The following is a 23871-nucleotide window of genomic DNA, read 5'->3' on the forward strand; positions in this document are numbered from 1 at the left end:
ATCACTGGCCATATAAGGAACACTTTGATTTGAGTGACTTTGATTTGTATATCCACAGAGGACATCCCGGACTCTCCCACTGGTCCTAGTTCACCTAAAGTTGCTCTTCTTCCTCCCATCCTGAAAAAAACCTCTTCAGACAAGGACAAGGAGATCCAGAACAGCCCTCAGCCCAGTCCCAGGACTATCACCCAGGAAGGTAAGAAGCATTTTCTCAGCAAGGCCCAAGCAAAACCTTTTGGAGTGAAAGACATGAACCCTAAACCTAAATGTCTAAGATAAGTTTAAGTGAGCGGCTTTGGGTTCTATTTTTGGGAACTGGGTTCAGAAACTTCATTCAGCTTCACGGATGCTGTTGGATGAGAAGTTAAGGACCAGTGAGAAGAGGAGAAAATAGCTGTCTTTTTTGCGATGAGAATCACTAGATGTTTCTAACCAGATTCCCAGCAGATGAAGAGAAACCTCAGTGGTGCTTTTGGACTCAGTGCCAACTGGATGCTTCCTGGCCTGTTGTTTGAGAACAGAGTTACCTGTATCTCCCCATGGTCCAGGAACCATCCACCCAGGCTTAGGGCATCCCTGGCTCATTGCGCTTGCTCAGTCATGAGCCCAAACTTCCCTCACACTCCCAAGGGTGGCTCTCAAGAGGGTTTCTTAAAGGGCATCAGAATGCACCTTCCAGTTTATGGGGTGGGAAAAGAGGGAACTGAGTGGATCCAATTCAATTTGGAGCAGAGATAAGGACTGTTGAAATGGCCTCCATATCCCACTCTCTGCTATATCCCTCCCTTCCCTGATTTTGTTCAAAGCACAATTGACCTTGGAGTTCTGTCCTGAAATCTCATCTCACAGTTGTGTCTAAATCCCTGGTCCACTCGCCCAAATATTTAAACAAATTTGATAAATAACAATGCCTGCTTTCTCATCTTTGTTTGGCAGGTACAAACTTGAGTCTTCTATTGGCTATGCATAAAGGAAGGTGGTTTTATTTTGTATTTTTTCGGAGAGATACCGAGTTATCTCTCTTATATGTGACATATAAAGAAACACAGTAAGTTAGCAACAAATGGCCAATAATATCAGAAGTGGAGCTTAGAAGAGTCGGGGGATTTAAGGATAGAGACAATGAAATAGGTTCTTGGAACACTGGTGAAGGGAAGTGGGAGCTATAGCAGTGGTGGTTGAATGAACCAATGAATGCCAAGAAACTATTGTTAATAGTATTGTAAATCATGGTACCTCAGTAAAAAAGGGGGTGAAGTTTTGAGCAAAGCTGATCATCTATTTCTGTCAAACAGCAATGAAAGCCATGAAAAGTGACGACTTGTGTAGGCATCTATCTCCTAAGGGGTAAATAAATGCGGGTTCGAATTACAGCCCAGCCTTTGGAAATCTTGGTGTAAAAGAAGGAGCCTTTAGCAATACCCACAATTGTCCTGAGTATTCCTGACTGCCCTACTTGGGCTCCCTTCTCTTCCCATTTTCCCTCCTTTCTGCAATTACTGACTTTGGGGTCTATCTCCTAAGGGAGCTTTTAGAAATGCCTGGGAGAATTCTGCATGCAAGAATGGGAGAGAGGGGTAGAAATGAGAAGTGGGTATCTGGAATGCTTGTCTTGTCTAAAGCACCTGAATTCCAAAAAGATTCAGAAGAAAGGGTTAGAAGATTGCATGAAAAATCATTATCATTTTAAGAAAAAGATGTTTGCAAGATGAGTGTCTAGTTACAAGGCCTGCAAGTAACCCATCATCCTGATGAGAAAGGATGAAAAAAATTTTTATCTGGCTCTGGCATCTTCTTGCATTGGCCTCTCATTGGTTATCTCTTGGGTTGAAGGTCATTGAATATGTTTTTGAGTTCTACTTAGTAACCTTGGGAATCCAACATTAGAAACCATGACTCAGACTACAGAGCCTCCCTAGTTGATAAAGTGGGTAAAAGGCCTTTCACTTTTATGAAGAAGTCCTGCCTTTCTTTAGGAGTTGAGGAATAAGTGAGTTGCTTTTAATACAGTTCAGAACTTCAGGGGTGAATGATGATTCTATTAAAGGCAAATATTAGGCATGTCCATCTCTGTAAAGAAGGGTACAAGAGCTCTCAATACTATAGGTGTCACTCTCCCTAATATCAAATACTAGGAATGGTTCATTTCACAACTCCTCTTCTGCAAATAGGGGTGTGAGAGCTTTCAGGGCAATTGATCTCCCACTTGAGGTTGGAAACTCTCACCCACAGAGATCATACTGATGGTTTCACTTGGCCTTGAAGTTGGACAAGGTCTTCAAAGAGTCAATATCCAAGGTTCGAAATTTCTTATTTTGATTTATCGATTGGCTCATCCACGGAGGTGGCCACTTGTGAACCTTCCCTTTTTCTTTAGAAAATATTTCTGATGTGCTCACTGCTATCTTTCATACCCATTTTCCTGCTGCTCACTTCATTTCTCTGTTCTGTGCCTCCCTTCGGACTAGCGTGCCCAACTAATTTCTGAAACAGGTAAATTAATTCTTCTAGACTATTCCATAGCGAATGCGCTAATTTTTTTTGTGGTTGTTGCTAATCCATCTGGAATCCAAAAGGGGGAACATTGGGGCCTTGTTAGTACTTTGGGGAGGGGGACAGGCTTAGGGCTCATCTCATTTTGCACGACATTTCCATAATGTTGGCTGTTGAATTCTGCAGATAATGGCATTTCTGTTCAGGATGGACATGTTCAGTTTCTGGAGTCCTAAGTGGGGGTATGGGGTGAAGACACTGATACCTAATTCTCACTGTTAATATTTTTTTGTCGTTCATGTTAACACAGTGATGTATCTGCTAATAATGTAAAGGGTAAAATAAATCCCTTTTCCTCAGTAGTGCAAAGAGGAGATTATTACAAAAGACATTCAGATCATGACAGTGGCAAGCCTTCCAGTAGAAGGAAGAGACCTCCCAAACTGTACTCCACCATTGCAGAAGAGGAAGTGAATGCAATTGGGCACAGGAAGTCACAGCCAAAACATGGTCAGAGCCTTTGTTTGTCATCCCCCACTGACCCAAAGCTTATGAACTGGCACTAACAAGAACAAACTTTAATTGATTGTCTTCTGCCTGGGTCAGGGATTAGTCCAGTTACTCCTTTCTTTCTGAAGGGCAGCAGGATGGTTCTTCCAGTGGGGCCAAAGAATAATTTTGACTTCAAATTCTCGAACTAGAAATTCCTAAGAAGATCAAGTTCCTTTGGAATGTGGTGACTTTTTGAAAATATTTTTTTATTTTCGTAGGTTAATCGTTAGACTTGGGGTCATGTCTCCTTGTCACTTTTATCTCTATAAAGAGAATTGAATCAAAGTCTTCGGGTCACCCCGTTTATAACTCGGTTATTATTGGCCTGGCACGTTACCTTATAGTCAAGGTATTGGTGAAAATCTTGAGACTAATTACAAAGTTTATGTCCACACAGGGTCTTTTTGCGAACATTTTTGTCACTCTTAAATAAAGAAGAAAAAGTGAAAATCAACTTTCCAAATGCTTGGAGGAGTCATTGATATCTTATAAGCAGTTCCTTTCAATGGCTGCTTCCATTTGGCATTGCAGTATACTCTATGATGTGCCAACCCTGTGAAAACACACCCCCAGGAGATTAAAGATGATCTTTCAAATGATCTTTTACATCAAATAAACATTTTAGAACAAGCATTGCTGATTCAGAGAGGAAAAACATCCTATCTGTGGTATTATTCATCCTATCCCATATTAAAAATCTTTGGAAATAAGATTAGAAAATTATTTTCAAGGAAATTTTAGGGTCACTAAATAATAAATAAAATATAATAAAAATATGCTTAGTTTCCTAATGGACTTCTCTTGGGATGAAGCTTTTGTTCTTCCCAGAATACTTTGTCAAGGCTTAATACAGATTTGTGGGGCCGGGCGGTGGCGCTGGAGGTAAGGTGCCTGCCTTGCCTGCGCTAGCCTAGGACGGACCTCGGTTCGATCCCCCGGCATCCCATATGGTCCCCCAAGAAGCCAGGAGCAACTTCTGAGCGCATAGCCAGGAGTAACCCCTGAGCGTCACAGGGTGTGGCCCAAAAACCAAAAAAAAAAAAAAAAAAAAAAATACAGATTTGTATTTTGACTCCCAAGGACCCACACTATAATGCTATGCCTTTATCTACTTCCTAAAAAAAAGCACCTCAGGGTACCTAAAGGTAACATGGGTTGAGTCGCTTACCTTGCACACTCTACCCAGGCAAGATCACTGGCACCACACACCATTCCTTGAGCACTGCCAGGAGTGATCCTTGATCGTGAATGGTGTGGCTTTGCTCTAGGAATAACTTCTTTATCCCAAACATCATTCCCAAACATCAGCACTGCTCAATAATGAATCTCTTGAGACCTCTTTGACCCAATAAGTTCTAATGTGTCAGGTGGAAATTGGCCTTCGAAAACTTCCCTTGACATGGGTTTAGACAGACACATACAACACACACACACACACACACACACACACACACACACACACACACACACACACAGAACACAGAACACAAAAGCTCTTCCAGCAACAACACTTGGAGCCTGCCTTCTTGGCCATCCCCCAGAGCAGGCCATGACTTCCCCTGTGGTCAGGCACCTGCTTCTCCATGGCAGAGTGCAGTGAAAGGTAAGGCCAGCAGCCAAGAGCCAGGTCTGTGAGGGTCACCCTGGGTTGGGACATTCTGATAAACCCAGACATATCTGTCCTAGAGAAAGCCCACTGGTTTGTTTATTTACTTTCAAAGGATCTTGTTTTCATGACTTGATAAACAAGACACACATTTACAGTCATTTTTCTCTCTACAAGAATTTTTCTCTGAAGTCAGAGAGGTATTATAGGGGTCAAGGCACTTATCTTGCATGTGGCTGGCCCAGTTTCCATCCTGGCACCTTAATATGGTTGCCCTGAGCCTTGCCAGGAGTGACCTCTGGGTACTACCAGATGTGGCACAAAAAAAAAAACCCAGCAAAAATAATTTTCAATAAAGTTGCCAAGAAGAGCTGATATCAAATTATAGAATATATACATATATGTATTTTATATATAATATATGTATGAACACTGAAGGCATTTATATTCTGGAGAGGCAGAGTTATTTTTTATAAATAGTAAAAGTATGAGCTATTCTCTGTTACTGCCTCTTGCAGTAAGTCCATCGAAACTACATAGATATTTCTAGATTTGGGAAGTTTACACTGAGCCATTTTATCCATGGACTCATAACACTTACTTAAAAGCAAAATACCACTGATGAGTTTCCATTTTCAAAAGGTCCCTAAAAATCACTTGCTACATACAATACAGACTATTCCTATTGCAATGCCGATGACCTTTCAGGAAGATTCTGAATTAGTTTTAAAAGAAAGATCCTATGAGTCATAGAAAGACAAGGAGGAAAAAAAATGTCTGTGTCTTTCTCAGATTTTCACCATGACCTCTTTGACGTGAAATTGTGTGCGGGATGAATAGAACCAAATTTGGATGGAATTAAATAGGACCATCCTGTTTGAGCTTTTGTGCCATGATTTATCCAAAGACTAACAGGAAGCAAATAAGTAATTTCTGCAGGAGAGTCAATTAAAGTAATTCCATGTGTTCTATTTTAATTTTGTTTTGTTAGTGCCGATTCCTAGCACTTCAGCCTTGAGAACTGAGCATTCTGCCTTTTGAATAGTCCCTGGTCAACATAAAAGCATTTAAAAGAGCAGTTCTATTAAGCTGGGGTATGGGCTGGCCTCTCTTTAACTCTTTTTAAGAGCAGCTTTGTTTATGCACAAACAGACTTTGTATTTTCGGAAATCATGTCTCTGTGAAACAGACCATTGTTCTTCAAGCATGCTGCCTAATTTTGTTGTAATGATTATGTTTTAATTGTGTGGCTCTTTTTAATATTGCTTTGGCAGGTAAACATGTTTACTTTTTCCTGGAAATATTTGGAGGTGCATCTTTTGAATCTCTTATCATTTAATTGTAAGCTGTGGTGTTTCCATTAGGAATATGTCCTATTTTCTGAGAGAAAATAGGTGATTTGGGGTTTGTATGTACTGTATCGTACCCGTTCCTTGTTCTAAGACCCCTATTATGTGTGACTTGCTGCTTTTATATTCTATCTATTGCCAGTATAAATGGTTGGCTGTGGCTTATAGTTTATAAGCCAGTGATCTCTGTTCTTTCTTTTTCGCCAGATCTGAGTTCTACTTCCCCATCTGAATTCTCTAAAAGAAATTGAACAGTTGGTTGACTCTTTGGGCTCTTGCCAAAAAGGATTAGGAAAAAAATCAGGGCCAACTACTGAATATTATTTTAAAATCATCATTATGTTTTCCTCAGAGGAAATATGGATGTCAGTGGAGCTTAAAATGGAGAAAAGGCTTAGTTTTCGTATGAATATCTAATACTGAGTTTATATGCAAAAATCAGCATATATTTGCATATCTATGCAGAGTCAAATCCTCTTCGAGAATGACAGGTTTCATGTTTGAGCCTCTCGGAACCAATTATTGCCACTGTGGAATGGAATATGATTATAGGTGCCTGTGTTGTTGTTGAATAAATTACCTGCTCGCTTAGTTAGGTGTCTTTTATAATTTTAAGGATGTATGGAGCGATGATAAGTTTGTAAAAAAAATTTATAGCGGCACTCCAACAGTTTGACTCTGCAAATGCTTGCATTGAAGAGATAGAGTAAAATAACCTTTTTAAAAACGTACTATAAAGAAAGTGAAGCACAAAATTTGACTGCCTCAGAAATTTAATTTGAATTAATTAAAGTCTGGAGTTTTGGATTTCAAAGAAGCAATCTCATTTAGCCCATCCACTAATGGGAGACTGACCAAACGTATTTCAATAGAACTGTAATTAGTTTCCTGGTTCAGTGCCATCAAATATAGATGCTACCCCAGGCTTGGAAAACAAACCAAAGAACATTTGCTTTACAAAGTGTTTGCACTAGTGATCTGGACTAATAAGACAGAAAGGAGCCCGGGAGATGGAGTGTTTTGACTTCCAAACTCACTCTCAGTAATCTTGTGTTGTGCCTTCAGTCTAGTTATGCTTGTTCATTGATCCATGACCTTCAATACCAAGAAGTGTCAGCCTGTTACTTGCCTCATTACCACCATCGCAGCCACAATTGCTTCAGTTAAGGAAAATGTTTATAGAGTGGTTTGGGCCACACTCTGTAATGCTCAGGACTTTGCACATATTCCTGACTTTGCACATAGGAATTATTCTTGGGAGTGTTTAGAGGATGATATGGGATTCCTGAAGTTGAACCTGGGTTAGCATGTTCAAGACAGGAGCACTACCCACTATACTATGAATGTAGACCCCATAGGATGATTTTTTTTGTTGTTCTTGGGCCACACCCGGCGATGCTCAGGGGTTACTCCTGGCTGTCTGCTCAGAAATAGCTCCTGGAAGGCACGGGGGACCATATGGGACACCGGGATTCGAACCAACCACCTTTGGTCCTGGATCGGCTGTTTGCAAGGCAAACACCGCTGTGCTATCTCTCTGGGCCCATAGGATGAATTTTTAAATAGTCTGGAGACTATAGTGAATGCTTTGACAACTCTCTAGAAAGAGAGCATGTTATTCTTCTTAGTGTTTGTTGGAAATATAAAAAACAAATGTTTGCTTTTTTTTTGTTTGTTTGTTTGTTTGTTATCTTTATTTAAACACCGTGATTACAAACATGATTATAGTTGTATGATTACAGTCATGTAAAGAGCACCCCCCTTCACCGGTGCAACATTCCCACCACCAATTTCCCAATGTTTGCTTTTATAGCCAATCCCAAATGCATATTATGGGACCAGAAACCAGGCTGTGAAGCTGTTTTGTAAGCTGTGTTTCCTACCCCCACCCCTTCATTGACTGCTCCTGGGGAAACCAAGCCAGTACTAGGGACTGAGGCAGCTTAGATAGAACCAAAACAATCTGCTTTTCTTTTTCTTTTCTTTTTTTTTTTTTGGTTTTTTGGGTCACACCTGACCATGCTCAGGGGTTACTCCTGGCTCTATGCTCAGAAATCACTTCTGGCAGGCTCAGGGGACCATATGGGACGCCGGGATTCGAACCACCGACATTCTGCATAAAAGGCAAACGCCTTACCTTTATGCCATCTCTCTGGCCCCAACAGTCTGCTTTTCACAGAAAATTATCTCCACTAGAATTTTTTGAATTTTACTTAGCATTACTACAATGATCCTGATCTGGAGATTATCTATTTTTATCTGTGACAAACATTGGGGGGGGGCACATCCAGCAGCACTCAGGGGTTACTCCTGCCTTCAGAAATAGCTCCTGGCAGGCTCAGGGATTGAACCCGGGTCAGCCATGTGCAAGTACCCTACCTACTGTGCTACCGCTCCAGCCCCAACAGACATTTTTGATTGCATGACTTCCCCCATTTTATTAAAGGGGTTCCTTTTGTCACATCATGGAAAATGAAAAAAATTTTATTTTTTTTTATCAGCACCTTATATGTACAAGGCAATCTATCACTCTACACTGCTTTGCAGCCCTGTCATGTGAGTTAGAATTGAGATTACCAGGCAAGCTAAACTACCAGGAAGGGTGAAACATTTTTCAACCTTAGAATTCCAGCAAAAGTTTGCTCTGAAGATGAATAATGTATTACCAAATTCTGCTGTCAAACTTAGAGGGTTGGAGAATTATTTTTCAGTCACTAGATATAGAGGAAAAATTTGTTTTGTTTTTGAACCGTACCAAGTGGTGCTCAGGGATTGCTCCTGGCTCTGCACTCGGGAATTAATCCTGGCAGTGCTCAAGCAACCATATGAGATGCTGGAGATCAAACCCAGGTTGGCCATGTGCAAGGCCAAGGTCCTACACGTTGAACTGTTGCTCTGGCTCAGAAGAACAGTTTTTATTTGTTGTTTTTGTTGAGGGTATTTTTTTTTTGAAGGGGGGGGGGGGTAGAGGGAGAGACACCTGACAGTGCTCAAAGCTAACTCCTGGATGTTTCAGGGGGCCACATGGGGTTGATATATGCAAGACTTGAGTCCTACTTACTATACTATCTTTCTTGCCCTGAAAAATAAGATTTTTTTAAAACCCATGTCACTAATAATGGTCTTTCTAAGGTTAAATTTTTGAGAAGTTGGGGCCAGAGAGGTAGCATGGAGGTAGGGCATTTGCTTGCATGCAGAAGGATGGTGGTTCAAATCCCGGCATCCCATATAGTTCCCCCAAGCCTGCCAAGGAGCTATTTCCGAGCACAGAGCCAGGAGTAATAACCCTGAGCACTGCCGGGTGTGACCCTAATTTTTTTTTTTATTTTGAAAAGTATTTTACTTCAAGGTGAAGATATCACTATCAGCTTCTCATTTTCCTAATTTGTATTATATGCATTGAAATTGAGAACTTGAAGAACTACCCACAAGGTTTCCTAATAAAGGTAAAATTATTAAATTAAAATAGAAAACTATTTACTAATATTCCCCAAACCTAGCTTAATAAACAACTTTCACAGGGTCAATAAAAAAAGTACATTTGATTTTTGTTTCACCTGACACCACATAAAAAGTAAAAATCAATTGTAAGATATGTTTGTTATTTTTTTCTTTACCATCTGAAAATTTGTCTTGAACAGTTGGATAAAAAGAAGCCCAGAATTTTTTTTGTGGGGGGTGACCACACCCAATGCCGCTCAGGAGTTACTCTTGGCTATGGGGGCTATGGGTTCAGAAATCGCTCCTGGCTTGGGGGGACCATATGGGACGCTGTGGGATCCAACCTCAGTCTGCCCTAGGCCAGCACGGGCAAAGCAGATGCCTTACCACTTAAACCACCGCTCCGGTCCCCTCGCCCAGTATTTTTTTTATTATTAATTTTATGTTGGGATCTGAAAAGCTTTTTTTTTTTTTTTTTTTTTTTTTTCCAGAATTCTGAGTACTTTCAGTTTTATACAATTAACTAAATTTTTTTAAATTGTCTGGAGATCAAAATCTTGCCCAGACAATTGCACTGGGTAAGAAGGCTTTTTAATATGTTTGCATTTTCTATTAGCTTTTATCAGGTTTTCTCCATGGCACTCTCTGTAGTGCATTAAATATTTGAATAGCCAGTTCCTGGCAGTGGAGAGTTTTTGAGCTTAGGGCTAAATTCAAAATTGTTAGAAGCATCAAGGGAATCCTGTCAGTTTTCCAGGACTTGTGTTTGTGTTAGGATCATTTGAACTTCCAAGTAGAAGTAATCTTACTCTTGTTTCAGGCCACTGTAGACATTTTTTTGGTTCTATAGACACTTAAGTGATGTCTATACAATAGACATAGTGAGTAATATTTAATAGACTGAACTCTCCTAGCTGGAGTATTGTACCTGAAGTTCTCCTTAAGGTGTTGTAACAATGAAGCTATGTTCTGATTGACAAGAAGGTAAACTTGAAGGGCAGAGATCATAGAACAGGGTTAAGACGCTTGTCTGCCTTGCATTCCACTGACCCTAGTTTGAATCCCTTGTACCACATACGGTCCCCATAACACTGCTAAGACTTACTACTGAGCTTGATAGAGGCCCTGAGCAACACTCACCACCCACCAAAACTAACTTGTGTGAGAATATCCATCCAGTTTAAACTCTTTGACAGCCAGCATGTACCACTAGTGGCTTACAACTTGTCTGTGGCTAAATCAGCACATTCCACTACTGCTGTCAATGTTGAATCCTAATTCCAAAGTTTACCAAATCTACCTTGCAGGGAAGTTGCAATACTGAAGCATTATAGTTTTCCAACAGAGCCCAGGATGAGTCCAGTCTGTTCTGCCTTCCTTGCTTAGGAAAAGTCTCGGGTGACCCCTCACATACCTTAGCAGAAAAGGCTAAGTTGGAGGTTTAACCAGATTTGGGGGTTTGAATAGTTATCTCCCTGGCAGAGTAAACATCTAATTACAGGGTCTGGTCTTGCTCATGTGAGCACACCTCTTTTCGCCTCAAGGCCTCCGGCTTATTCCATCCCAGAGCTCAAGGTATAAATACCTTCATTTTGCTCCATTGGCTTCAGCATTTACGGTCATGTAGAGTCTCCACACAGATATAATCAAATTTGTCCTTTTTCTCCAATGAATCTGCCTTTTGTTAATTTGATTGCTTAAGAGCCCAGAGGGAAATTGCCTTTCTGCCCCAACCTTTCTCCTGTGTCACCTCAGGCCCATCTGTGAGGCACAGAGAGCCTGCATCTCTCCCTCTCTCCCTTCATGGCTCCTTTCACTTTCCATGTCCTCTTCTGGAATCAGATTCCTGACCTCATCTCTGAGAGGTTCCCCCCTCTCATAGACTGAAGTCTTCTTGTCTTCATGTTAGAATTGATTGTTGTCGGTTGCCATTGTCAAGCTGTCTCTGAAAGTCCTTCTTGAGCCCATCCCCTCTGTAGGGGTTCCCCTTCTATTCTTACCTCAGCATTGGCCAGGCCACTGGTCTTAATTGCAGTCACTGATCTAATAACAACTTCCTTCCTTTTCTGTTTCAGCTTCCAGAGTAAGCTGGGGTTATCAGGTCCTGGAGAGTCAAGAACAAAAGCTGTGCTCCTCCAATAGAGATGGCCTTCAAAGCAGCAAATCCAGTGACTCTGGGGAAGAAGCGGAAAAAGATTTTATTTTTGTGTAGAAGTTACCCCTGGAGAGTCATCTTGCTCAGGCTGCTTTGTTAGCCACCAGAGAGGAACCAAGACCTCGCCTCGTCTCTTCCTACTTCCTGTCATCACTCTACTCTTGGTGCTGTTTTGCAATTTTCTTCTCCTTGATTTTATTTTTTTTTTAAAAGCCACAAAAACAGACCCATTTCTTGGCCATCCAAGTCCATTTGTTTGGTCTTCTCCCAATCCCCCTGTTTCAAAGTTTCCCCTATTTTTTAGGCTTTCAATGAATGCCAGCAGTCCTTCCACGGGCCTTACTTGAATTTCTCTGTGGCAGCTACAGTGCACTCTACAAGATGAGTTTAGGGAGGTCATCGGAGTAACTGGACACACACTCACACCAGCCACACCAGCCAGCTGACTGTGGGGTCTTACTGCGTGTGTGCCTGTGTCAAATCTGCACTTGACTCGCTAGAGCAATTTATTCTTGATGTATGCAATTGCACATTGTAATTATATTAACAGAGCACACTAATAATTTGTATAAATTATATATATTAGATCTTGGGGTATGGTCTTTATGTTCTCCCATGGGGAATTTCTTCCTTCCTGATGTGGAATTGTACATTTAAACTTGGTCGATGACCTTGACGATACCATCAGTAAGCACAGTTAGCAGGACAGAGAACCAGACTTGAGTCTACCATGTGCCCAGATTAATGTATATAGTTGATTGGAATGAGATTTTATGAATATTTGTGTTTGCGGAAGGCCTATAATTTGTCTGCATATTAGCTTTTAATGTGTGATTTTAAGAAAGAATACTTTGACACCTGTAAAAAATTCAAAATACTACTCTTTTTAAGACATTTCACAAATATTCACTTACATTACAGGCTGAAGGTATTTTATTCACGTGTATATTTATACCAATAAAATGATTTTACAAGTGGATTTGTTTTCCTCCAGTTTTTCTTAAAATTACATTTAGTTTGTGGTGGTGAACTTCATCTTTGTTTCCAAACTCCAAAGAAACCACAGTTCCCTAATTTTCAGATCTGGTACATTCAGAATATATGCCACTTGCTCTTTTCCACTGCTTGTTTGGGGGGGGAGGGGAGAGATTAAATTGATCAAAAAATTAATCCTCTTATGAATTTGATCTGGCTCTCATAATCTCAAATTAAGGTCCTATCAAATAAACAATTATGAATGTATCTTGTCTCTTCCCAAAAAATCAAAACACCTCCATGCTCAGATATCTCACAGAATGGATATATTGCAAGAGATTCTATGAAGGCAGATACATACAAGCTAGCTTCCTCCAAAAGTGATTAGAATAGACACTTCTAGTGGCTTTCATAGTAAGAGAAATGTGGTAGGGGTGGGAGGAAGTGTGTTTTAGTAAACTAATAGTTTGTGGGGAGGCAGACACATAACCCAGTTTTCATCATGGTAAGTATCAGGATCACATCAGAAACTCTAGGGAAAGTGGGATTTGTTCTACCTGATTCTCAGGAGACCTCAGAGGAGATATTTGTGCAAAGACCAGAAAGCAGTATAACCCCTATAAATTCAGGACCCATAGTAAATTCTAGGCAGTGTGGAAAGTACAGTTTATTCAGGCTAAGAGCACTCAGGTTCATTTCCACTTGTGTATGGTCAACACACCTACAACCTCTTGAGAGAAGACCAAGGAAATTGATTGGAAATCAATTCAAATCCTTGAAAACAGGAAGAAGACCAGATGGCAAATCACCGGGTTGTATTATTAGAAGTTGGACTTGGGCTTTAAGCAGTAAAAGCCATTGCAGATATTACAAAACAGTAATATCTAGGATCTAGAACAAAAGGCAATGAAATGGATAAGTGGGAACCCTAAATTTTCTCTCTTGAGGGTGATCCAGGGGTACCTGCTAGTTCCCCTTTCAAGAGAAAACACTCTGGGACCTTGGCTAGTCAACAATAGAGCAGCTGCTATTGTTGACCTAGTGCTGTGTCTCTGCTAAATCAAGGCTATTCTCACTCCTTTGCTCCCAGGCATGGACTAGCATTGCTGGGTCACTGGTGTCTGGTTTGTTCCTCCCCAACACAGGATTTTTCTACCGGGCAGCCTTGGCCCTGCAGCCTGCTGTTGACCTGAAGGAAACGTTCTTGGAGCTTTGCAGAAATTTTTGCTACTTACCTTTCATTTCCTCTCCTTTCTCTTTTTCTTTCTCTTTCCTTTCTCTTCTCTCACCAGTGATAAGCCAACATTCTAGACTGAAAATGCTCTCACCCTACTACTCTCTTTTTAAAATATTTTTTTGTTTGTTTTTGGGAAATATCCAATAGAGCTCAGGGTTTGTTTACTCCTGGCTCTGGGTATTGGGGATTAAACCCAGGTTGGCTACAGGTAAAACAAGTGCCCTATCCACTGCACTATCCTCTTCACTTTTATTCTTCAGAGGTATTTCTCCCAGTAAATGTATTTTCTAATCATGGCATTGGTTTCATAAAGACCTTGATCTCCCACACTGCACATCTCATCATCATTAAAATCCAGAACACAGATTTGTGACTGCTAAGCTGAAAATGAGTCTTTGGGGGTCACAGCTGGCAGTGCACAGGGCTTTTCCCTTGGATCACTACTGCTGGTGCTCAAACGGTGCTCACCTATAGGGTGTTGGGGATAGAATTTGAGTCAGCTATAAGCAAGGCAAATGCCCTCCCTGCTGTATTATCACTTTGCTCCCCTGAAGAGGAGTCTTCACGAAAGCAAGTGAGCTTTTGTGCTTGTTTGGTGAAGGTATCATTTACATCTTACCTTGGTCTCAGGCAAAGCAAATGGACTTAGCTCAAATCTGGAAGCTGGGAAGTGCCGGCTGAAGTGCTTGCAAGAGAAATAGTAGCTGGTGAGAATCTATTTTCTGGCGCATAAAATGCCCTCCTTTTGCTGTCTTCACCTGGCAGAAAGGATGAACAGACTTCGGAGATGGACCAGGGGCCTGGCATGCATGCCTTGTAGGCAGGAGAATTGCATGTAGTCACTACAGGAGTGACCCTTGAGCACTGAGTCAGGAGTAGAAACAAGAAAAGGTAGGAAGGTCTTTAGTATCTCTGGCACTAATTCCACTCATCAGCAAGAACAGTGATCCCATTCATGTCATCAAACACAAATACCATTCACTGTATGACTGAAACCCAACTACAAACATGCTTGCAATCATGGTGCTTAAATAAAGATTTGTATTTAAAAAATCTGTTGCTGGGGGCCGGGCGGTGGCGCTAAAGGTAAGGTGCCTGCCATGCCTGCGCTAGCCTTGGACGGACCTCGGTTCGATCCCCCGGCTTCCCATATGGTCCCCCAAGCCAGGAGCAACTTCTGAGCACATAGCCAGGAGTAACCCCTGAGCGTTACCGGGTGTGGCCCAAAAACCAAAAAAAAAAAAATAATTTGCTATTGTGAAAAAATAAAAATATTAATAAAAAATTATCAGCATCTCTTAGTATTAGGGAAATAAAAAAACATATTATTCACTAATTTTATCTCATTCATGGGGGGGTTCTATCACCTCTTTGATGTCCCAACCCCAAATAACACTGGGTATTAGAGTTTCTGTGTATAATTAGATTGACACACTCAGCATATTAAAGTATACCTTATTTCCATAGAAAGAAAGCTTCAAGCAATGAGTGGATTGATTTCGTGTCCTTTAAGACCTTTGCAAACCAGATCTGTCCTTAATTCCAAAACCCCTGAAATGTGCTATGGAAACCAAGAAAACCTGCATGTAGGAAAAGACCCAGGGAAGGGATGTCTGGAGCAGAAATGAGACTGGGGTGTGTGTTCCAGAAAGCTCAATTATGGGAGGTGGGGCCCAGTGAGGAGAAGAGACTAGAGTCTTGGAAATGCAGAGCCTGTGATGAGCAGAACGACTTTGTAGACAGGACTAGAATTCACATCACCTTCAGCTCTTGCTCGTGATTCTCCCAGGTGTGCTAATAGCAAGTCCTAGACTAAGACTTGAGGTCCTCAGGAATTTTCACACCCCTCTTGGTGTCATGAGGAAGTTGGAAGAGCCTCTTATGGTAAATAGTGCCCTGTGCAAATGCTGCAAGATGTGAACAATGACCTAGTTAATGCTGCCGTTCTTGAACAAATGCAATCCTTAATTTTTATCCTGCCAGCCAGAGCACTTCCCTAATCCCAAATTTCTGGCAGTTGGCCTGACTAGCCAAGAGGCAGAAGGAAGAGACATTAATTGTCAATGGCCAAAGAGCATCCATTGTGGAGAGGAAGGTGGTTATGAACAGGAAACTGACCCTTTGAGAGTTTTTCTTTTTTTTGTGGGGGGGGGGGGGGGTTTAAATAAGCAATTGCTGTTGTTAAGCACTGTGGTCACAAAATTGTTAATGATTGAGTTTAAGTCATACAATATACACCACTCTTCAAAAGGACACATTTCTTACCACCAATGTCCCCATTTTTCCTCTCACCTACCCTATCCCATCTGCCTCTGGGATATTTTACTTTCTCTCATTCTCTCTCTTTCCTTTTTTGACACTGTGGTTTGCACTGTTGTAAATGAAGGGCATATCACTTCATTCCTTTTCAGCTTTCAGTTCTTTTCCAGAGTGATCAGTTCCAACTTTCATTGCCACAGTGGGTCATTCACTACCCTAACTGCATCACTACTTTTTATGGCAAGCTTCCTACCATAGGTTGGTCCTCCTGACCCTCATATCTATTATCTGAGAACTTTATACTTCTGAGGCACTAGTGATTTCAGAGATGGTAGGTTCTTTATAAGATATTTTCAACAACAATAACTACAACAACAACAACATCTGGGAGCATAGACACAGTTAGTTAGATTGATTTTTCCTGGAAAGAGCAAGTAGAAAAGTCTTGTACCTCAAGAATCCAATTGTATGTAATTGAATAATGGCCTGAAGTTATCTCTCTGGTCATTGTTAGAAAAAGAGAGAACCATACCTCAGGGTGAATAAGGAGGTATAAGGACAATCTAGGCCATTGGTCCCCTCCATGTTTTTAGCAGGAAATGTGCAGAGCCAACCCCACAAGCAAAGCTGGGAGGACCTCAATTGTTACATGGGTAGCCTAAAGATTTTAAGCTCTTAAAATTCAAAGTTCAAGCTGGTGGCTTTAGTCACTAGCTAGTTTTCCTCAGGACAGAGTCACAGACAGTGTGGCTGGAGAAGGAAGGCCATGTAAGTCCTTCCCTGTCCTCAGTGAGACCCCCATTTAGGTTAAACAACAACAACAAAGAAACAAACAAAACAAGACTCTCAGGACTGAGGGGAATTTTCATCCCAGTCTCTGTTTCATAGAACATTCCCACAACCCAGTGGAATTCAAGGATTCCCTACAGAGAGTTTGTTGCTTAGAAACTGGCTTCATAACAAACAGGAGTGGGATGTGTTGGCTTGAATCTTTGTTTCCCTTCTCTCTTTTGCTGACTTCTGAGAACATCTGCAGTAAAATGGCTTGTTGGTGCCATTGATGAATGTGTCCAATAATTACTGAGCAACTTTAAAGCATCCAGCCATAGTTTGGCTGTCGCTGGTCCTCACCATTGGATATGTGGAGTTGACCATCTGAAAGAGGAGACAGAAAAGAGACAATTATGAATGCATCATTTAATATTGAGGCTGTCCCTGAAGAATGGGAGAAGATGATTCTTCAGATAGGTTGTTTGTTTTTTTTTTCTCCTACTGTACCTTTAGTTTCCTTCACTGTGGTGGGAATAGTGTCTAACCCTCATCCAGAAAGAGCAGATGCATTACCTCAGTCATCACTGTGTTGTATGGGGGATATACACTTCGCATAATGACAAACGTACCCTCAGAAAGTACTAGATGGACAGTCAGAGCCATGGATTTATTGGCAACTTTTCAAGGTAGCTGGTCAAGAGAATCTGAAGTAGGCAAAAAATTAGGAAGGTAATGAATTCTTTGGAAGTAATAAAACTCAAATGAGATTTAAAGAAGTGACTCTGTGACTAGCAAAAACCATTATGGTCAGACCCACTTTGTGGACACAAGAACTAAGGTCAGATAAGATTCTAACTGGCACCAGCACAGGCTCAAAGAAGGCGGAACCCCCTCCAAAGAAAAAATCCGGCTGGAGCAAAGGAATGTGATAAGGACATGAAGGCAGACACCAGTGTTTCAAGCTCTTTCTCTTAACACCCTAGTAATAGAATCTTTTTATTTTCTTGTTTTTTGGGGTCACACCCAGCAGCATTCAGAGGTCACTCCTGGCTCCATGCTCAGAAATCGCTCCTGGCAGGCTCGGGGGACCATATGGGAAGCCGGGATTCGAACCACCGTCCTTCTGCATCTAAGGCAAATGCCTGGCCGCTGTGCTATCTCTCCGGCCCCAGTAATAGAATCTTACCAAGGTAAAAAGCTCCATTTGGGAACAGCTTAGGAGAAAAATCTATAAAGTTGACTCTGTAAAGACAAGCAGGGTACTTTTCTGTTTTCAGGGATGGCCCCCAGTTCCACATGAGATGTTTGCTTTTGTCTGCTCTTTTGAGAAGCCCGCACTCTATCCTGCTCCTTATTTTCAATCTCTCTTTCTTCATAACTAGAAATAAAACTATTTTGCTTCAGTGTTCATTTCCTTCTAAAATTCTTATCAGTGAGACAAAATGATTGACCTGGAAGACCTGGGTAAGAATTTAGGACGAATTTTCCTTTGCTACAAAGAGCAATTCCTCACTCCAGCTCTGGTTCCATGGCTCCCTGAGAAATCTGGGGCAAGGATCATTTCCCATGCCGGGCAGAACAAGTGAAACCCAGGTGTGATATGACAACTACCTCATGGGGCTGATGAGATAGGATGTCAGTACCATGGGGGGCTCAGAGCAGATTGTTATCTGTTGGATCCCTCTGTGATACTGTTCCGGAATCACCTTGCTGATAGAACCTGTAGAACAAATGCTCAGGGGATTCTTCTTGAGTCAAGTCTCAGAGACACCACTTCAGAGATGGGGATGGACAACACAAAGAAGGGCACCATTTTCCCAGGAACAATGGTTAATCAGGTTTGACACTGGACCATCCCTCTTCCCTCACAAACAGCTATGGTTATAGGAGAGGTAATGTTGATCGACACTGTTGCTCCAGAGGTATTTCTAAGCCCCAATGTTTATGCTTATCTTCTCCCTGGTGCCTCACTTTCCCCTGGCTATGCTTCTGCTATATCTTCCCACCCTGTACATATCCCAATTTTTCTTGCCCTGTATAAGCATTGTTGGGAGGGAACAAAATGTCTCTGATCATTAGCCTAGGACTTGTTCTTTCCCAGTCATCAGCTGAGGGACTGGGGGTGGAATATCCTCAGTCCAAATGCACCTGGAACAGAAAGTTGACCCTTGCCAGTCAACAGGGTCAACACAGTTATCAATTCCTGGGGTGATAAAGTGGTAGAGGGGAAATGGTAGATTTCCTTCTCCTGGCTGTCCCTTCTTTCCTTCCCACTCAGTCACCTGCAGCAAATCCATGCCTTGATATTATTGGGATGGATCACAAACCATCAGCTGTGTGCAGTACAGATTATAGACCAAGAGCAGGTGATGGTCAGCCTGATTTTGCTGCCCAAGTGGCTTGAGAAGGGAGCCCAGTGCCTCTCATTTTAGTCTCCCCTACATTGACACATGTAGGCAGTGAGCTTCCAAGCACAGCCCTGTCTCGGCTTGAAGAGAACCTATCCTGTCCTAGGCTCATCCCATTCCCCTGCATTCCTCTGAGGCTTGTCCTGTACGTCACCCTAACTCTCACCAGGTCTGGAAGTTTCTCCAGCTTCCAAAGTCTCCAAATGAGAAGCTGAGCTTCCCCTCAACCTCGAAACAGATGTTGATCCCCTAAGCACTTCCCAATCAGCCTCCCACACGCTACTTTCCTTTTCCAAGTAGCTTCCAAGCTGTGACAACCTGAATAAAATGAATTTCAAGTGTTTGCATGGCAAGTAGCTGGGTTGAATGTATGAACAGGACATTCTTAGTTCACATCAAATATTCATGGGGCAGAGTCACAGCCATCTCAGGCCTCTGGGCCCTGGAAAGCCAGCATCTCTCCCTGCAAACACCAGCCTTCTAGTTCTTTCTCAAGAGCAACCAGCTCTCCTGGCATCAGCCTCTTGGCATTACCTGGCCTGAATGATGCTGCTCTTTGTGGAGAGGTTTGGTTCTAGAACCTTTTAGGACAGCAAATAGATGTTGCATTAGCAGAGGCTGCAGCAGTTGGGTTCTAGAAACATCTTTGAGTTCCTTTTCTGCTCTTGCCAGGGTTGATGCCATCTTTTTGCCACCCTGGAAATACTAGGCTGGGATCTTTTTATGGTCCAGTAACAAATATTTACAGAGGACTTGCCATATGCCACCCCTTAGTTCTCTCCCTGGAAACCACAGCTAGTCTGGCATCACCCAGCCTGGAAGTCCTCAGTGCTTCATCTCTTGAGAACCACTCAAAAGAGCTGAACGTTGGTAGAAGGACTCATTTCTTTATTATTTTAAATTTTATATTATTGAAATAATTGTGATTTACCAAGTCCTTCATAGTTGGGTTTCAGACATACAATGAATCGGGCCCAATCCCACCGCCAGTGTCCACTTCCCTGCACCAATGTTCCCCAAATCCATCCCATACCAACCCCCTGACCCCAGCCTGCCAGTATAAGTTTAGATTGTTAAAGTTTGGGTCTCTTGATTCTATTGTTGTTGAATTTGGTTTGGATATTTAATTTTGTCCTTTTTTCTTTTTATCTCCACCAGTGTACCTGAGACCACTTTAGCCCCTGGCCCCCATCCTTTTTTTTTCCTTCTTAATTTTATTTAAAAAATGCGGAAATATGAGGTAAACAAAGGGCTTTTACTTCTTAAACTAGAGTTTTCTGTCCTAGTTCAACCTGACTGCCCCCTCTCCTGCCCACAGTATTCTCATGGTGCATGAACCCCAGTCTCTGTTACCTTCTTAAAAATTTACCAAAGATTATCTTTAAACATTTTTTGATTTTTTAATGATATATTTATTTAAGCACCATGACTACCAACAAGTTTGTAGTTGGGTTTCAGTTACAAAAAAAAAAAAAAGAACATCACCCTTCACCAGTGCAACTTTCCCACCACCAATGGCCCCATCTCCTTCCTCCCACATCCCCTGCCTGTATTTGAGACAGGCATTCTATTTCTCTCACTCACTACCATCGTCATGATAGTTGTCAGTGATTGTTATTTCTCTAACTGAACTCAACCCTCTTTGTGGTAAGCTTCAGATAGTGGGCCGGTCCTTCCTGCCCTCATTTCTATAGTCTCTGGGCATTATTAAAATAAATGTCTTTTTTTTTTTTTAAATCCCACAGATGAGTGAGACTATTCTGTGTCTATCTCTCTCCCTCTGACTTATTTCACTCAGCGTAATAGTTTCCATGTACATCTCTGCATAGCAAAGACGATCTTAACACTGCAAACTTGCTGGGGTTTGTGCACCATTACAATTTGCAGGTGGACTGATGGAGAAAGAGCCTCACCTAGGGATCTGACTGAAATCCCTCCAAAATGGAGGCAATGACAGGGACAGTGAACAGAGATATTGTTGAGCTGGGACTCTCTGCTCAGATCCTGACAGGCCTCATCTTGTTTTCAAACCTGAATCACACCCATGTATCAGTTTACGTTATCCTCAGCTTCCCTTAAAAACGGGGTTGCTACTCTAAATGAAGTGAGCCAGCAAGTAAAAGTCCGTGAGAGGTATGGTGATCTGGCTCCTATATGGGAGTATAAAAAAGTAAAAAGAGACTGGAGTGATGACACAGTGACAGGGCATTTGCCTTGGGCGCAGCAGACCCGGGATGAAACCGGGTTAGATCCTCGGCATCCCATGTTGTCCCTCAAGTCTGCCAGGAGCGATTTCTGAGTGCAGAGCCAGGAGTAATCCCTGAGTGCCACCAAGTATGGCCCAAAACAAATAAATAAATAAATAAATAAATAAAAATTAAAAAGATGAAAAATAAAAAAGCAAAAGAAAGATATTAGACAACCCCCCTCTCAAACAAATCCTGGGCAGAATGAAAAGAACAGGAAACTGAGAACAAGAGAGGAACAGGAGAGAATGACCCCAGGATGTAAAGGCGGAGGGATTAGGGGCGTAGTTTTGAAACTAGAAAACCATTATTACAAAAATTACACAGTGAACTCTCATACGCCAATTTAAAAATATGATTCCACAAAAGGGGGGTAGGGAGTGATAGAATAGCAGGTAGGACTCTTGCATTGTATATGGCTGGTCTGGGTTTGATCCCTGGCACTTCATCTGGTTCCTGAGTCCACCAGTAGTAATTTTTGAGCACCATCTGTGTGGACCCCAAATAAGCAAACAAAAAAGGACCTGAAGGCTCAGAGTTATGGGGTCATTTACCTAAATTGACACAGCTCATGGGTTATGCGATCTCTCAAACACTTATTTAAAGCATTGAGGAATATTCCCCAGGGAAGGCCCATCTCCTGCTTTCCTGGTTCTGGGTGCCAAGGTCAGGGCCAGGGGGAGGGAGGCTTCCTTCCTAGCCAGAGCCAAGGCCTCTCTCCCAGCCTTCCAGCTCCACAGGGAATGGGGGAAAGAGGAGGGTTCAGTCCAGATGCTGCGACCCTCCATTACAATCAGGAGTCCTGTGGACCAGAGCAGCCAAACTGGTAAAAAAAAAAAAACACAACACTGATTGTTACTTTAAATTCAATCCCCTGCAGAGAAGGGGCATTGATTGGCTCACACCCCTTTGGGGAAATGCTGGCAGGTGGCAGCAAAGGCGCCAGCCTCTCCCTGCCAGTCCCTGTTGAGAGCAAGTTCAGAACGCTGGAGGTTGCCAGGCTGTTAAATCCAATTGTTTCTTAGAGCACTTTTAAGGAGACCTGGATAAAAGGTCGCAAATGCAAGTGTTTTTCAAGAACAACAACAAAAAAAGACCCTGCAACATATTTTTTCTCCTTGATTTTGCATGGTGAGAAACAGGCAGTGGGCATCTAGGAGAAGGACAGGACCAAATTGATAGCGCCTGACCCAGGAATGGCAGCTGGCTGGTTTGTGAGGTTGGAAGAAGTTACTTGGCTTTTCTTTCATACAGGGAAAGTGTCCAGAGCAGAGCAAGGCATGAGAATGGCTCTGCCTGTCCAGCCACTCTGCCACCTGCACAGGACACCACCCTGCCAACGCACACTAAGTGCCATCCTGGTAATGTTGCCACCTGGGACCCCTAGCTGGTAGCAGAGAGTCCCACATTCAGCACAAAGGCAGGTAGGTGTGAATACTGTGGGGCCCTGGCAAGTTACTAATACTAAAGATATGTGAGCACTTTGTGGGTTTTGTTTTGTTTTGTTTTGGTTTGGTTTTTGAGTCAGACCCAGTGACTCTCAGGGGTTACTCCTGGCTTTGCGCTCAGAAATTGCTCTTGGCAGGCTCAGGGGGACCATATGGGATGCTGAGGATTGAACCTGGGTCTGCCCTGATCAGCCACCTGCAAGGCAAATGCCCTAACGCTGTGCTATCACACTGGCCTCAATATGCGAGCACTTTGCATGGAGAGCAGGAGGCACCGTGTAGGCACCACAGTGAGCCCTGAGAGCACCAGAACTAGAATGGGCTTGAGTGCCACAACCAACTGTGACCCCTGTGACCCCAGTCATCACAGTGACAACAGCCTCAAAAGGAAGGGAGGGATGAAGTGCCTAAGTCCTATAGAAAAATGAGTCAAGGGGGGCCCGGAGAGATAGCACAGTGGCGTTTGCCTTGCAAGCAGCCGATCCAAGACCAAAGGTGGTTGGTTCGAATCCCGGTGTCCCATATGGTCCCCGTGCCTGCCAGGAGCTATTTCTGAGCAGACAGCCAGGAGTAACCTCTGAGCAACAGGGTGTGGCCCAAAAACAAAACAAAACAAAACAAAAAAACGAGTCAAGGAGTCTGGTGGATACAGGAAGAATGTAAGGTCAGAGAACAAGGAGACACTAAACACAGCATTTCCTCTGCACCTCTGGCTATTAGCCCCAGGAACAAAATGCTGATGAAGGGAAATAGATTCTTACATTTCAAATGGATTAACCCAGAGAGGTGGAGCTGCCAGGCCATGGCATAACTCTGCAATGCCCCTGAAATGTCCTTGACATGGTTCTAGGAAACAAAGGAAATAAAGGGGCCGGAGAGATAGCATGGAGGTAAGGCACTTACCTTGCATGCAGAAGGACGGTGGTTC

General features: G+C 42.4%; 1 protein-coding gene across 2 annotated transcripts in view; it reads left to right on the forward strand.

The window, feature by feature from the left end:
* Positions 1-12578, forward strand: part of CARMIL1 (capping protein regulator and myosin 1 linker 1) — a 343844-nt gene extending 331266 nt beyond the window's left edge. For both annotated transcript variants that reach the window (XM_049764942.1, XM_049764943.1), the window contains exons 36-37: positions 59-199; positions 11520-12578. In XM_049764942.1, coding sequence (XP_049620899.1) covers positions 59-199; positions 11520-11656 — 278 coding nt within the window. In that variant the 3' untranslated portion in view covers positions 11657-12578. The remainder of the gene's footprint in view (positions 1-58; positions 200-11519) is intronic.
* The last annotated feature ends 11293 nt before the right edge of the window (positions 12579-23871 follow it).

The sequence above is a fragment of the Suncus etruscus genome, chromosome 18 (genome assembly GCF_024139225.1).
Source record: "Suncus etruscus isolate mSunEtr1 chromosome 18, mSunEtr1.pri.cur, whole genome shotgun sequence".
Classification (NCBI taxonomy): domain Eukaryota; kingdom Metazoa; phylum Chordata; class Mammalia; order Eulipotyphla; family Soricidae; genus Suncus; species Suncus etruscus.